At 33.8% G+C, this 13,823-nt stretch overlaps 1 protein-coding gene across 1 annotated transcript; it reads right to left on the bottom strand.

Moving 5' to 3' along the window:
- Nucleotides 1-10,035: 10,035 nt before the first annotated feature.
- LOC144440439 (uncharacterized) lies at nucleotides 10,036-12,150 on the bottom strand. Its single transcript, XM_078129809.1, has one exon. The coding sequence runs from the start codon at nucleotides 12,148-12,150 to the stop codon at nucleotides 10,036-10,038; it is 2,115 nt and encodes a 704-aa protein (XP_077985935.1).
- Nucleotides 12,151-13,823: the final 1,673 nt, after the last annotated feature.

Below are 13,823 nucleotides of genomic sequence, written 5' to 3'. Positions count from 1 at the left end.
TTTGAAAATTCTTCCACCTATTATTTGGTTGTCAATTCACCCTTTCTGAATTTCCTTGTGATATTTGACCTGGGTTGCCAGTCATCTGCCTCTCTCTGCTTTCCTTCACTGTCAATAGTTGGACACTTATGAACTGGAAGATAGTGCATTGGACTGTTCGGGTCTGGTACAGGTTGTGGAATTCTTACCATCTCTGGTCCCAACCATGTATATTGACTAGAGTAGTCATATACCTCTCCATTGCTTTAGTGCAAAGTCACTGATGAAAAAACACTTAACACCACGCAGACATCTAAATGCTTTACAATATTTAGTACAGATAGATGCATTTGATGATGCTGAGGAGGGAAATAGTTTAATTTCACTGGTTTTAGATAGAAAGAAAGACAAGTCTTGCCTCACATCTTCAGACTCTAGTGAGTCTGAGAGTGAAACTCAAGAATAGTGTCAAGGAAAGAAATAAAACACCTATCTAAATTAATCTGGCCAGACGTTTTAGTATTTACATTTTTCACTAAAAGGTCACTTTTTAATCACATAAATTACAGGTCCTATGCTAGTATATTACCATATATATGTATATATATAATATATATATATATACATATGTATCCTTGATGGTAATTACACACTGAACCTGTTTCCACAGTGCTAAAATGTATGTGTGTGTGTGTGTGTGTGTGTGTGTGTGTGTGTGTGTGTGTGTGTGTGTGTGTGTGTGTGTGTGTGTGTGTGAACTTGGAGTATATAAGAGTAATTCAGGGTGTATCAAATTAATCTTGAGTAGTGTTTTTATGCTTCACTAAATAGGTACATACAAACGTACACACTTCCATTTCAATACATAAATGAAAGTGTAGACATTCAATATTAAAGGCGATATCAAGTGCTATCTCATGCAATGCTAAATTTTCTAACATATTAATTTTTTTCAATGACAAAATATTTCGCGGCCCCCCCCTTTCAAACCATAAGAATTTTCATGGCCCCCCCTTCAAGCCTCCCATTTTTTTCATGGCCCCCCCAATTTCTCCCCAGGCCCCCCCCTGCCGTAAATTCTGTCCGGTCCCTTACAAGGAGTCTGTCAGTCACTAGTCAGTCAGTCAGAAATGTTGTACAACTGAAGCAGTCAGTCAGCCATCAAGAAGTACATGTACATTACAAGGAGTCTGTCAGACACTAGTCAGTCAGTCACTAGTCAGTCAGTCACTAGTCAGTCAGTCAGTCAGTAAGTCAGTAATGTTGTAGTACAACTGAGGCAGTCAGCCAGTCACCTGTCAGTCAGCCATCAAGTAGTACATGTACATTAAAAGGAGTCTGTCAGTCACTAGTCATTCAGCCAGAAATGTTGTAGTACAACTGAAGTAGTCAGTCAGTCAGTCAGTCAGTCAGTCATCAAGTAGTACATATACATTAAAAGGAGTCTGTCAGCCAGTCAGTCAGTCGGTCAGGTTTTGTTCCCCAATATTTTTTTCCTTCAACAATGGAAAGTAAAAGTTATCTAAAGGGTCTTCTGTCACTACTAAGCACAAGACAAGTAGTGACAACCGTATGTCACAAATAGATTGTAGCTGAATATAGTAATATTTCGGAGATTAATAATTTTATTATCGGTAGTGATATCTTTTCAAAAAGGATAAATTGAGTAGTGGCAACTTTAAGAGTAAATAATATAATCTAACTGGCTTTTATTTCATTCCATCAATATGTTTATATTGTATTGTTAGATTCATTCCTTTCAGAATGGAACTCCAAGGCCAAGGAAGATGGCATGAACACAGATGGCAGATGAAGATCAGACAGTCAATCAAGAAGCGGAAGAAGTAAGTGAAGATTTTGAAATAGTAGAATTACTTAAAATGGTCATTAGGTTTTGTTGCCTAATATTGTTTTCCTTCACCAATGGAAAGTACAAGTTAACTAAAGGGTCTTTTGTCAGTACTAAGCACATGACAAGTAGTGACAACCTTGTGTTACAAGTAGATTGTAACTGAATGAAGTAATGTTTTGGTGATTGGAATAACTTTATTATCAGTGGTAATATCTTTTCAAAATGGTTATTTTGAGTAGTGGCAACTTTAAGTGTAAATTTTAGAATCTAAATGAGTTTTTTCATTCCATCAATAAGTTTATCCTGTATTGTTTGATTCATTCCTTTCAGGATGGAACTCCAAGGCCAAGGAAAATGGCACGAACACAGATGGCAGATGAAGATCAGACAGCCAATCAAGAAGCAGAAGACTTAAGTGAATATTTTGGAATTGTAAAGTTAATAAAAATGGTCATTAGGTTTTGTTGCCCAATAATATTTTTCCTTCACCAATTGAAAGTACAAGTTAACTAAAGGGTCTTTTGTCAGTACTAAGCACATGACAAGTAGTGACAACCTTGTGTCACAAGTAGATTGTAGCTGAATGAAGTAATATTTTGGAGATTAGCATAATTTTATTATCAGTAGTAATATCTTTTCAAAGAGGTTAATTTGAGTAGTGGCAACTTTAAGTGTAAATTTTAGAATATAAATGACTTTTATTACATTGCATCAATAAGTTTATACTGCATTGTTTGATTCATTCCTTTCAGGATGGAACTCCAAGGCCAAGGAAGATGGCACGAACATAGATGGCAGATGAAGATCAGACAGCCAATCAAGAAGCGGAAGAAGTAAGTGAAGAAGGTTTTGGAATTGTAAAATTACTGAAAATGGTCATTAGGTTTTGTTGCCCCAAATTTTTTTTCCTTCACCAATGGAAAGTACAAGTTAACTATTGGGTCTTTTGTCAGTACTAAGCACATGACAAGTAGTGACAACCTTATGTCACAAGTAGATTGTAGCTGAATGAAGTAATATTTTGTAGATTAGCAAAATTTTATTATCAGTGGTAATATCTTTTCAAATGGTTAATTTGAGTAGTGGCAACTTTAAGTGTAAATATTAGAATCTAAATGACTTTTATTTCATTCCATCAATAAGTTTATACTGTATTATTTGATTCATTCCTTTCAGGATGGAACTCCAAGGCCAAGGATGATGGCATGAACACAGATGGCAGATGATGATCAGACAGCCAATCAAGAAGTAGAAGAAGTAAGTGAAGAAGGTTTTGGAATTGTAAAATTACTGAAAATAGTCATTAGGTTTTGTTGCCCCAAATTTTTTTTCCTTCACCAATTGAAAGTACAAGTTAAGTAATGGGTCTTTTGTCAGTACTAAGCACATGACAAGTAGTGACAACCTTATGTCACAAGTAGATTGTAGCTGAAAAAAGTAATATTTTGTAGATTAGCATAATTTTATTATCAGTGGTAATATCTTTTCAAATGGTTAATTTGAGTAGTGGCAACTTTAAGTGAAAATATTAGAATCTAAATGACTTTTATTTCATTCCATCAATAAGTTTATCCTGTATTATCTGATTCATTCCTTTCAGGATGGAACCCCAAGGCCAAGGAAAATGGCACGAACACAGATGGCAGATGAAGATCAGACAGCCAATCAAGAAGCAGAAGAAGTAAGTGAATAGTTTGGAATTGTAAATTTATTGAAAATGGTCATTAGGTTTTGTTGCCCAATAATATTTTTCCTTCACCAATTGAAAGTACAAGTTAACTAAAGGGTCTTTTGTCAGTACTAAGCACATGACAAGTAGTGACAACCTTGTGTCACAAGTAGATTGTCGCTGAATGAAGTAATATTTTGGAGATTAGCATAATTTTATTATCAGTAGTAATATCTTTTCAAAGAGGTTAATTTGAGTAGTGGCAACTTTAAGTGTAAATTTTAGGATATAGAAACTTTTATTTCTTTGCATCAATAAGTTTATACTGTATTGTTTGATTCATTCCTTTCAGGATGGAACTCCAAGGCCAAGGAAGATGGCACGAACATAGATGGCAGATGAAGATCAGACAGCCAATCAAGAAGCGGAAGAAGTAAGTGAAGAAGGTTTTGGAATTGTAAAATTACTGAAAATAGTCATTAGGTTTTGTTGCCCCAAATTTTTTTTCCTTCACCAATGTAAAGTACAAGTTAACTAAAGGGTCTTTTGTCAGTACGAAGCACATGACAAGTAGTGACAACCTTGTGTCACAAGTAGATTGTAGCTGAATGAAGTAATATTTAGGAGATTAGCATAACTTTATTATCAGTGGTAATATCTTTTCAAAATGGTTAATTTGAGTAGTGGCAACTTTAAGTGTAAATATTAGAATCTAAATGACTTTTATTTCATTTCATCAAACAGTTTATCCTGTATTGTTTAATTCATTCCTTTCAGGATGGAACTCTAAGGCCAAAGAAGATGGCACGAACACAGATGGCAGATGAAGATCAGACAGCCAATCAAGAAGCAGACGAAGTAAGTGTTGGAATTGTAAAATTACTGAAAATGGTCATTAGGTTGTGTTGCCTAATATTATTTTTCCTTCACCAATGGAAAGTACAAGTTAACTAAAGGGTCTTTTGTCAGTATTAAGCACATGACAAGTAGTGACAACCTTATGTCACAAGTAGATTGTAGCTGAATGAAGTAATATTTTGTAGATGAGCATAATTATATTATTAGTGGTAATATCTATTCAAAATGGTTATATTGAGTAGTGGCAACTTTAAGAGTAAATAATAGAATCTAACTGGCTTTTATTTCATTCCATCAATATGTTTATATTGTATTGTTAGATTCATTCCTTTCAGAATGGAACTCCAAGGCCAAGGAAGATGGCATGAACACAGATGGCAGATGAAGATCAGACAGTCAATCAAGAAGCGGAAGAAGTAAGTGAAGATTTTGAAATAGTAGAATTACTTAAAATGGTCATTAGGTTTTGTTGCCTAATATTGTTTTCCTTCACCAATGGAAAGTACAAGTTAACTAAAGGGTCTTTTGTCAGTACTAAGCACATGACAAGTAGTGACAACCTTGTGTCACAAGTAGATTGTAACTGAATGAAGTAATGTTTTGGTGATTGGAATAACTTTATTATCAGTGGTAATATCTTTTCAAAATGGTTATTTTGAGTAGTGGCAACTTTAAGTGTAAATTTTAGAATCTAAATGAGTTTTTTCATTCCATCAATAAGTTTATCCTGTATTGTTTGATTCATTCCTTTCAGGATGGAACTCAAAGGCCAAGGAAAATGGCACGAACACAGATGGCAGATGAAGATCAGACAGCCAATCAAGAAGCAGAAGACTTAAGTGAATATTTTGGAATTGTAAAGTTAATAAAAATGGTCATTAGGTTTTGTTGCCCAATAATATTTTTCCTTCACCAATTGAAAGTACAAGTTAACTAAAGGGTCTTTTGTCAGTACTAAGCACATGACAAGTAGTGACAACCTTGTGTCACAAGTAGATTGTAGCTGAATGAAGTAATATTTTGGAGATTAGCATAATTTTATTATCAGTAGTAATATCTTTTCAAAGAGGTTAATTTGAGTAGTGGCAACTTTAAGTGTAAATTTTAGAATATAAATGACTTTTATTTCATTGCATCAATAAGTTTATACTGCATTGTTTGATTCATTCCTTTCAGGATGGAACTCCAAGGCCAAGGAAGATGGCACGAACATAGATGGCAGATGAAGATCAGACAGCCAATCAAGAAGCGGAAGAAGTAAGTGAAGAAGGTTTTGGAATTGTAAAATTACTGAAAATGGTCATTAGGTTTTGTTGCCCCAAATTTTTTTTCCTTCACCAATGGAAAGTACAAGTTAACTAAAGGGTCTTTTGTCAGTACTAAGCACATGACAAGTAGTGACAACCTTATGTCACAAGTAGATTGTAGCTGAATGAAGTAATATTTTGTAGATTAGCAAAATTTTATTATCAGTGGTAATATCTTTTCAAATGGTTAATTTGAGTAGTGGCAACTTTAAGTGTAAATAGTAGAATCTAAATGACTTTATTTTCATTCCATCAATAAGTTTATACTGTATTATTTGATTCATTCCTTTCAGGATGGAACTCCAAGGCCAAGGATGATGGCATGAACACAGATGGCAGATGATGATCAGACAGCCAATCAAGAAGTAGAAGAAGTAAGTGAAGAAGGTTTTGGAATTGTAAAATTACTGAAAATAGTCATTAGGTTTTGTTGCCCCCAATTTTTTTTCCTTCACCAATTGAAAGTACAAGTTAAGTAATGGGTCTTTTGTCAGTACTAAGCACATGACAAGTAGTGACAACCTTATGTCACAAGTAGATTGTAGCTGAATGAAGTAATATTTTGTAGATGAGCATAATTTTATTATCAGTGGTAATAACTTTTCAAATGGTTAATTTGAGTAGTGGCAACTTTAAGTGTAAATATTAGAAATTAAATGACTTTTATTTCATTCCATCAATAAGTTTATCCTGTATTATTTGATTCATTCCTGTCAGGATGGAACCCCAAGGCCAAGGAAAATGGCACGAACACAGATGGCAGATGAAGATCAGACAGCCAATCAAGAAGCAGAAGAAGTAAGTGAATAGTTTGGAATTGTAAATTTATTGAAAATGGTCATTAGGTTGTGTTGCCTAATATTATTTTTCCTTCACCAATGGGAAGTACAAGTTAACTAAAGGGTCTTTTGTCAGTACTAAGCACATGACAAGTAGTGACAACCTGATGTCACAAGTAGATTATAGCTGAATGAGGTAATATTTGGGAGAATAGCATAATTTCGTTACTAGTGGTAATATCTTTTCAAAAAGGTTAAATTGAGTAGTGACAACTTTAAGAGGAAATTTTAAAATTGAAATGATTGTTATTTCATTCCATCAATAAGTTCATACTGTATTGTTTGATTAAATCCTTTCAGGATGGAACCCCAAGGCCAAGGAAGATGGCACGAACATAGATGACAGATGAAGATCAGACAGCAAATCAAGAAGCGGAATAAGTAAGTGAAGATTTTTGATTTGTAAAATTACTGAAAATGGTCATTAGGTTTTGTTGCCCAATATTGTTTTCCTTCACCAATGGAAAGTAACGTTAACTAAAGGGTCTTTCGTCAGTACTAAGCACATGACAAGTAGTGACAACCTTGTGTCACAAGTGGATTGTAGCTGAATGAAGTTATATTTTGAAGATTAGCATAACTTTATTATCAGTGGTAATATCTTTTCAAAAAGGTTAAATTGAGTAGTGACAACTTTAAGAGTTAATATTAAAATTGAAATGACTGTTATTTCATTCCATCAATAAGTTCATACTGTATTGTTTGATTCATTCCTTTCAGGATGGAACCCCAAGGCCAAGGAAGATGGCACGAACACAGATGACAGATGGAGATCTGACATTCAATCAAGAAGCAGAAGAAGTAAGTGAAGATTTTGGAATTATCAAATTACTGAAAATGGTCATTAGGTTTTGTTGCCCAATATTGTTTTCCTTCACCAATGGAAAGTACATGTTAACTAAAGAGTCTTTCGTCAGTACTAAGCACATGACAAGTAGTGACAACCTTATGTCACAAGTAGATTGTAGCTGAATGAAGTAATATTTTGTAGATGAGCATAATTATATTATTAGTGGTAATATCTTTTCAAAATGGTTATATTGAGTAGTGGCAACTTTAGGAGTAAATATTAAAATCTAAATGACTTTTATTTCATTTCATCAATAAGTTTATCCTGTATTGTTTGATTCATTCCTTTCAGGATGGAACTTCAAGGCCAAGGAAGATGGCATGAACACAGATGGCAGATGATGATCAGACAGCCAATCAAGAAGTAGAAGAAGTAAGTGAAGAAGGTTTTGGAATTGTAAAATTACTGAAAATAGTCATTAGGTTTTGTTGCCCCAAATTTTTTTTCCTTCACCAATTGAAAGTACAAGTTAAGTAATGGGTCTTTTGTCAGTACTAAGCACATGACAAGTAGTGACAACCTTATGTCACAAGTAGATTGTAGCTGAATGAAGTAATATTTTGTAGATTAGTATAATTTTATTATCAGTGGTAATATCTTTTCAAATGGTTAATTTGAGTAGTGGCAACTTTAAGTGTAAATATTAGAATCTAAATGACTTTTATTTCATTCCATCAATAAGTTTATCCTGTATTATTTGATTCATTCCTTTCAGGATGGAACCCCAAGGCCAAGGAAAATGGCACGAACACAGATGGCAGATGAAGATCAGACAGCTAATCAAGAAGCAGAAGAAGTAAGTGAATAGTTTGGAATTGTAAATTTATTGAAAATGGTCATTAGGTTTTGTTGCCCAATAATATTTTTCCTTCACCAATGTAAAGTACAAGTTAACTAAAGGGTCTTTTGTCAGTACTAAGCACATGACAAGTAGTGACAACCTTGTGTCACAAGTAGATTGTAGCTGAATGAAGTAATATTTTGGAGATTAGCATAATTTTATTATCAGTAGTAATATCTTTTCAAAGAGGTTAATTTGAGTAGTGGCAACTTTAAGTGTAAATTTTAGGATATGGAAACTTTTATTTCATTGCATCAATAAGTTTATACTGTATTGTTTGATTCATTCCTTTCAGGATGGAACTCCAAGGCCAAGGAAGATGGCACGAACATAGATGGCAGATGAAGATCAGACAGCCAATCAAGAAGAAGAAGTAAGTGAAGAAGGTTTTGGAATTGTAAAATTACTGAAAATGGTCATTAGGTTTTGTTGCCTCAATTTTTTTTCCTTCACCAATGGAAAGTACAAGTTAACTAAAGGGTCTTTTGTCAGTACTAAGCACATGACAAGTAGTGACAACCTTATGTCACAAGTAACTTGTAGCTGAATGAAGTAATATTTTGTAGATGAGCATAATTATATTATTAGTGGTAATATCTTTTCAAAATGGTTATATTGAGTAGTGGCAACTTTAGGAGTAAATATTAAAATCTAAATGACTTTTATTTCATTTCATCAATAAGTTTATCCTGTATTGTTTGATTCATTCCTTTCAGGATGGAACTTCAAGGCCAAGGAAGATGGCACGAACACAGATGGCAGATGAAGATCAGACAGCCAATCAAGAAGCAGAAGAAGTAATTGAAGAAGGTTTTGGAATTGTAAAATTACTGAAAATGGTCATTAGGTTTTGTTGCCTAATATTATTTTTCCTTCACCAATGGGAAGTACAAGTTAACTAAAGGGTCTTTTGTCAGTACGAAGCACATGACAAGTAGTAACAACCACATGTCACAAGTAGATTGTAGCTGAATGAAGTAATATTTTGTAGATTAGCATAATTTTATTATCAGTGGTAATATCTTTTCAAATGGTTAATTTGAGTAGTGGCAACTTTAAGTGTAAATATTAGAATCTAAATGACTTTTATTTCATTCCATCAATAAGTTTATCCTGTATTATTTGATTCATTCCTTTCAGGATGGAACCCCAAGGTCAAGGAAAATGGCACGAACACAGATGGCAGATGAAGATCAGACAGCCAATCAAGAAGCAGAAGAAGTAAGTGAATAGTTTGGAATTGTAAATTTATTGAAAATGGTCATTAGGTTTTGTTGCCCAATAATATTTTTCCTTCACCAATGTAAAGTACAAGTTAACTAAAGGGTCTTTTGTCAGTACTAAGCACATGACAAGTAGTGACAACCTTGTGTCACAAGTAGATTGTAGCTGAATGAAGTAATATTTTGGAGATTAGCATAATTTTATTATCAGTAGTAATATCTTTTCAAAGAGGTTAATTTGAGTAGTGGCAACTTTAAGTGTAAATTTTAGAATATAAATGACTTTTATTTCATTGCATCAATAAGTTCATACTGTATTGTTTGATTCATTCCGTTCAGGATGGAACTCCAAGGCCAAGGGAGATGGCACGAACATAGATGGCAGATGAAGATCAGACAGCCAATCAAGAAGCGGAATAAGTAAGTGTAGAAGGTTTTGGAATTGTAAAATTACTGAAAATGGTCATTAGGTTTTGTTGCCCCAATTTTTTTTCCTTCACCAATGTAAAGTACAAGTTTTTTTTTTTTTTTTTTGTATTTAAGAATCTTTTTCTTTATTTCCATTTTGATCTGGGTCCCACAGAGCAGTACATTACTAAAACAAACAAAAAGGCATGTTACAAGGTCTTGAATAGATCGCACAAACCAGACCACTTTTTCAAATGTGTGGTTAATTTCTTTTTTTGTACAGCTATCCAATACTCACAATGGTATATACTCTTCAAATACGGAAGAAAACTTTCGAAACGTGGTATTTTTTCCAGGAATTTACAATAGTAAATATGTCTTCTAACAATGAGACATATAAAATTCACTATAATAGATTCTTCTGGATCTGATAATATTTTACACAGTTTACTTGGATCGTGCTGTAATTTCAGTGGTTTTTTCAAAAAAACTAAGACATCATTCCAGAGGGCTTCTGAGTAACTACACTGGAAAAAGAGATGTTCATGAGTTTCTATAGCAGTTTTACAAAAAGTACACAAAGGGGATGGATATTTTTCTGGATTAAACTTATGAAGTTGACCATTTGTATACAAGATGTTATGCAACAGCTTAAACTGAAATTCCCTACTTTTACACTCTATTGTCATACTTGTAATCAAACCATAGAGTCTGTCCCAAGGAAGATTTCCAATACCAAGTTGAGTTTCCAATTTCATCTGGCTACTAGGAGGTATAAATTTCCTTCGTAGGAGCTCAAATTTAATTTTTTCCTTGGATACATTGTCCAGAGTCTGAAGTGAGTCTTCAATGGTGAGGTATACATTGTCTAAGTGTCTAGTTTTACTTTCTTTTAGAAATGCTGGGATAGATGAAATGATACCAAACCATCTGAGCTTTTGTATCAGTGATAACCTATCATTAGAAACTCTCTCCCATGGAATTGGTTTATCATCCAAAAACAAATCAGATACACTGTTTATACCAATTTTACTAAAATCCTCATAATAAAAAGAATGTCCTCCAATCAGAATATGCTTATTATTCCAAATTAACTGATCTCTGCTGTCTTGCTGCTCTTTCGTAAATTTACTCCATGTATCAAAGCAATCTGTCATGAAGTCAGTAAATTTAACAGGTAAATATTTTGTATCAAAATTACATCTAAACACTATGTTACCACCTATTTTTTGTAGCTTACTATCAACAAAATATTTCCAAAGTCTTTGGGCTGTAGGGTCCAATAATTTTTTCACTATAAAAACCCTATTTACATCCTTCATAATTGATAAGTCGGGCATTTTTAGCCCTCCTTGGCCCACGTCTCCTATCATAGTTCTTCTTGCCACTTTGTCTCTACCCTTCCACAGAAAACTGTAGATAATTCGGTGAATCTCCTGGATGATATCTTTAGAAATTTCAATGGACTGTATAAGATATGAAAACTGTGAAATCGCTAAGGTTTTGATAATTTGAATCTTACCCAATAAGGTGAGGTTTCTGCTTTTCCAAGAGTTCAAAATTTTCTTCATATTATCCATAGCTTTAGAGACATTTTTCTTTATTGCATCTTGTCTATTATATGAAAAATATATTCCTACAATCTTAATAGGAGATGTGGGCCATTTTACCCCGAACATATTATCCTGTCTAAACCTCCACTTTCCAATCCATACAGCCTCAGTCTTATCAACATTTACATTTAACCCTGAGCAAAGAGCAAATTTCTTCAGCAAATTAAAAAGAACATTAACTGAGTTAATACTGGTCAAAAAACATGTCATGTCGTCTGCAAATGCAGAGTCCTTAATTTCAATACCTGAGATTGTAATACCACTGATATCTCTATTTGTCCTTATAGACAACAGTAGGGTTTCAAGTACTAGAATAAACAATAATGGAGACAGGGGATCACCTTGTCTAACACCCCTTTGTAATTTAAAATATCCTGTGCTGTAGCCATTATTCATAACACAACTTTCTATGTTATTGTACAGTGCCTTAATCCAGTTTTGAAAGGAGTTACCAAAATTAAATTTACAGAGAACCTTGAAAAGAAACTCCCAATTTACTGTATCAAAGGCTTTCTCAAAGTCTATTGCCAAAAGCATAGCAGGAATATCATATTCTAATGTATGTGCATAAACTTCATCAATTAGTCGCACATAATCACTAATGTTACGACCTTTAACAAAGGCAGCTTGTGATGGGCCTATCAAGTCTGGCAAAACCTTATCTATACGTTTGGCAAGACACTTAGAAGCTATCTTCATATCAACATTCATAAGGGATATCGGTCTCCAGTTTTTCAGAAGTAGCCGATCTCTATCAGGTTTTTCTATCAATGTAATAATCCCTTGTTTTTGTGATGTGGAGAACTCGCCTTGCTCATATCCAAAATTTAAAGACTCAACAACTACATTGCCAATAATAGGCCAGAATGCCTTGTAAAACTCTACTGTGAGACCATCATCTCCTTCATAGAGCATAAAACATTGAAAGCTTCACCCACTCCAATTTTCCCTTCACACAAACTTTGCAAATCATGTGGTAAAACTGGATTATTCAGATTTTCCAGGAACTCTCCAACATTTCCTACATCAATAATGTTTTGCGAGTACAAATTTGAATAAAATTTCCTTATTTCTGCTGAAATTTCCCCTGGATCACTTAAAATTTCAGTGTCCCTTCTCTTCAATTTCTTTATACTTGATTTCCTTTTGTTTGATTTTTCAAGCCCAAGAAAATACTTATTGCTTTTTTCCCCTTTTTCATACCATAATGCTCGAGAACGAACAATTGATCCCTCTGTGAGATAGTCATGATAATCTTCTAGATCCTGCTTAAATTTTTCAAGGGTCAGAAAGGCTGTATCGGAAGGGTTGGTAGAACAAACCTGTTCTGCTGTTTTGACTTGATTTTCAAGGTCAATTACCTTTTGTTTTCTCACTTTAGCTTTATTTTTACTAAAGCGAATTGTAAATTCTCTAATCTTATACTTAATGTAATCCCATCTGAAACATTTGTTTTGACTCTCGGTCGAGCTATTCAGCCAGAGAACTATATTTTCACGGAGTGTTTCACAATAATTTCCATCATTTACCAGGCTTGAGTTAAATTTCCAATATGCTGGTCCATGTTTTTGTTCTGAATACTTTAAATGTAGAATTACAGCAGAATGGTCTGAACTAACACCAGGAATAATTTCTATATTTTCTACAAAATTCTGAAGCTCATGTGAAATTATGAAATAATCTAGGCGACTCTGTTGAATGTTTGGTTGACGTCTACGCCAAGTAAACTGCTTCAGATTTGGATTCCTTTGACGCCAGATATCTATAAGCCCAAATTCATCTAAAATTTCCCCAAATAACTCTATTGACATCCTCCATGGTTTCGGGTTCCCCCCATCCCTGTCCAAAACAATATCCATTGTAAAATTTAAATCTCCACCCCAAATAATTACACTATCCGGATCTGGAAAATGGTCGACCAGTAATTGTTTGATTTCCCTCAGAAAGACCATATGTTCCACCTCTCTATTTGGTGCATAGGTGTTTAGAATGATACAAGGAGAGTCCTCCATTTCTATTACAATCAATATAAACCTACCAAAATCATCCTTAATTACATCAGTGATTTTCAGAGATGCATTATTGATAACAACCATCACACCTCTACTAAAAGTAGTTCCATGTGCAAAAAAACATTGACCTTTAAACTGTGATGACCAGTATTTTTCATCATTTTCTATACTGTGTGTTTCTTGGAGCATCACTACATCTATCTGTTTTGATTTCAACCAATTTGAAACTTTCTTCCTTTTCTTAAAATCTCTGAGCCCTCTGACATTAAATGTTAAAAAGGAAAATTCCATGTTCCATTCAGAATAACAACACTGCTTATACTGCTCTGTGAAACCCAAATACAAATAACACAAAGACAAAACACAAAAAAG

This window comes from Glandiceps talaboti, chromosome 9, assembly GCF_964340395.1.
Source record: "Glandiceps talaboti chromosome 9, keGlaTala1.1, whole genome shotgun sequence".
Lineage (NCBI taxonomy): Eukaryota > Metazoa > Hemichordata > Enteropneusta > Spengelidae > Glandiceps > Glandiceps talaboti.
The sequence above is the reverse complement of the archived record's forward strand: the minus strand, read 5'-3'. Positions and strand labels throughout refer to the sequence as shown.

Excerpts from the sequence above, each read along its gene's own strand:
- LOC144440439 (XM_078129809.1), bottom strand. The coding sequence starts at position 12,150 with ATGAATGTTGATATGAAGATAGCTTCTAAGTGTCTTGCCAAACGTATA.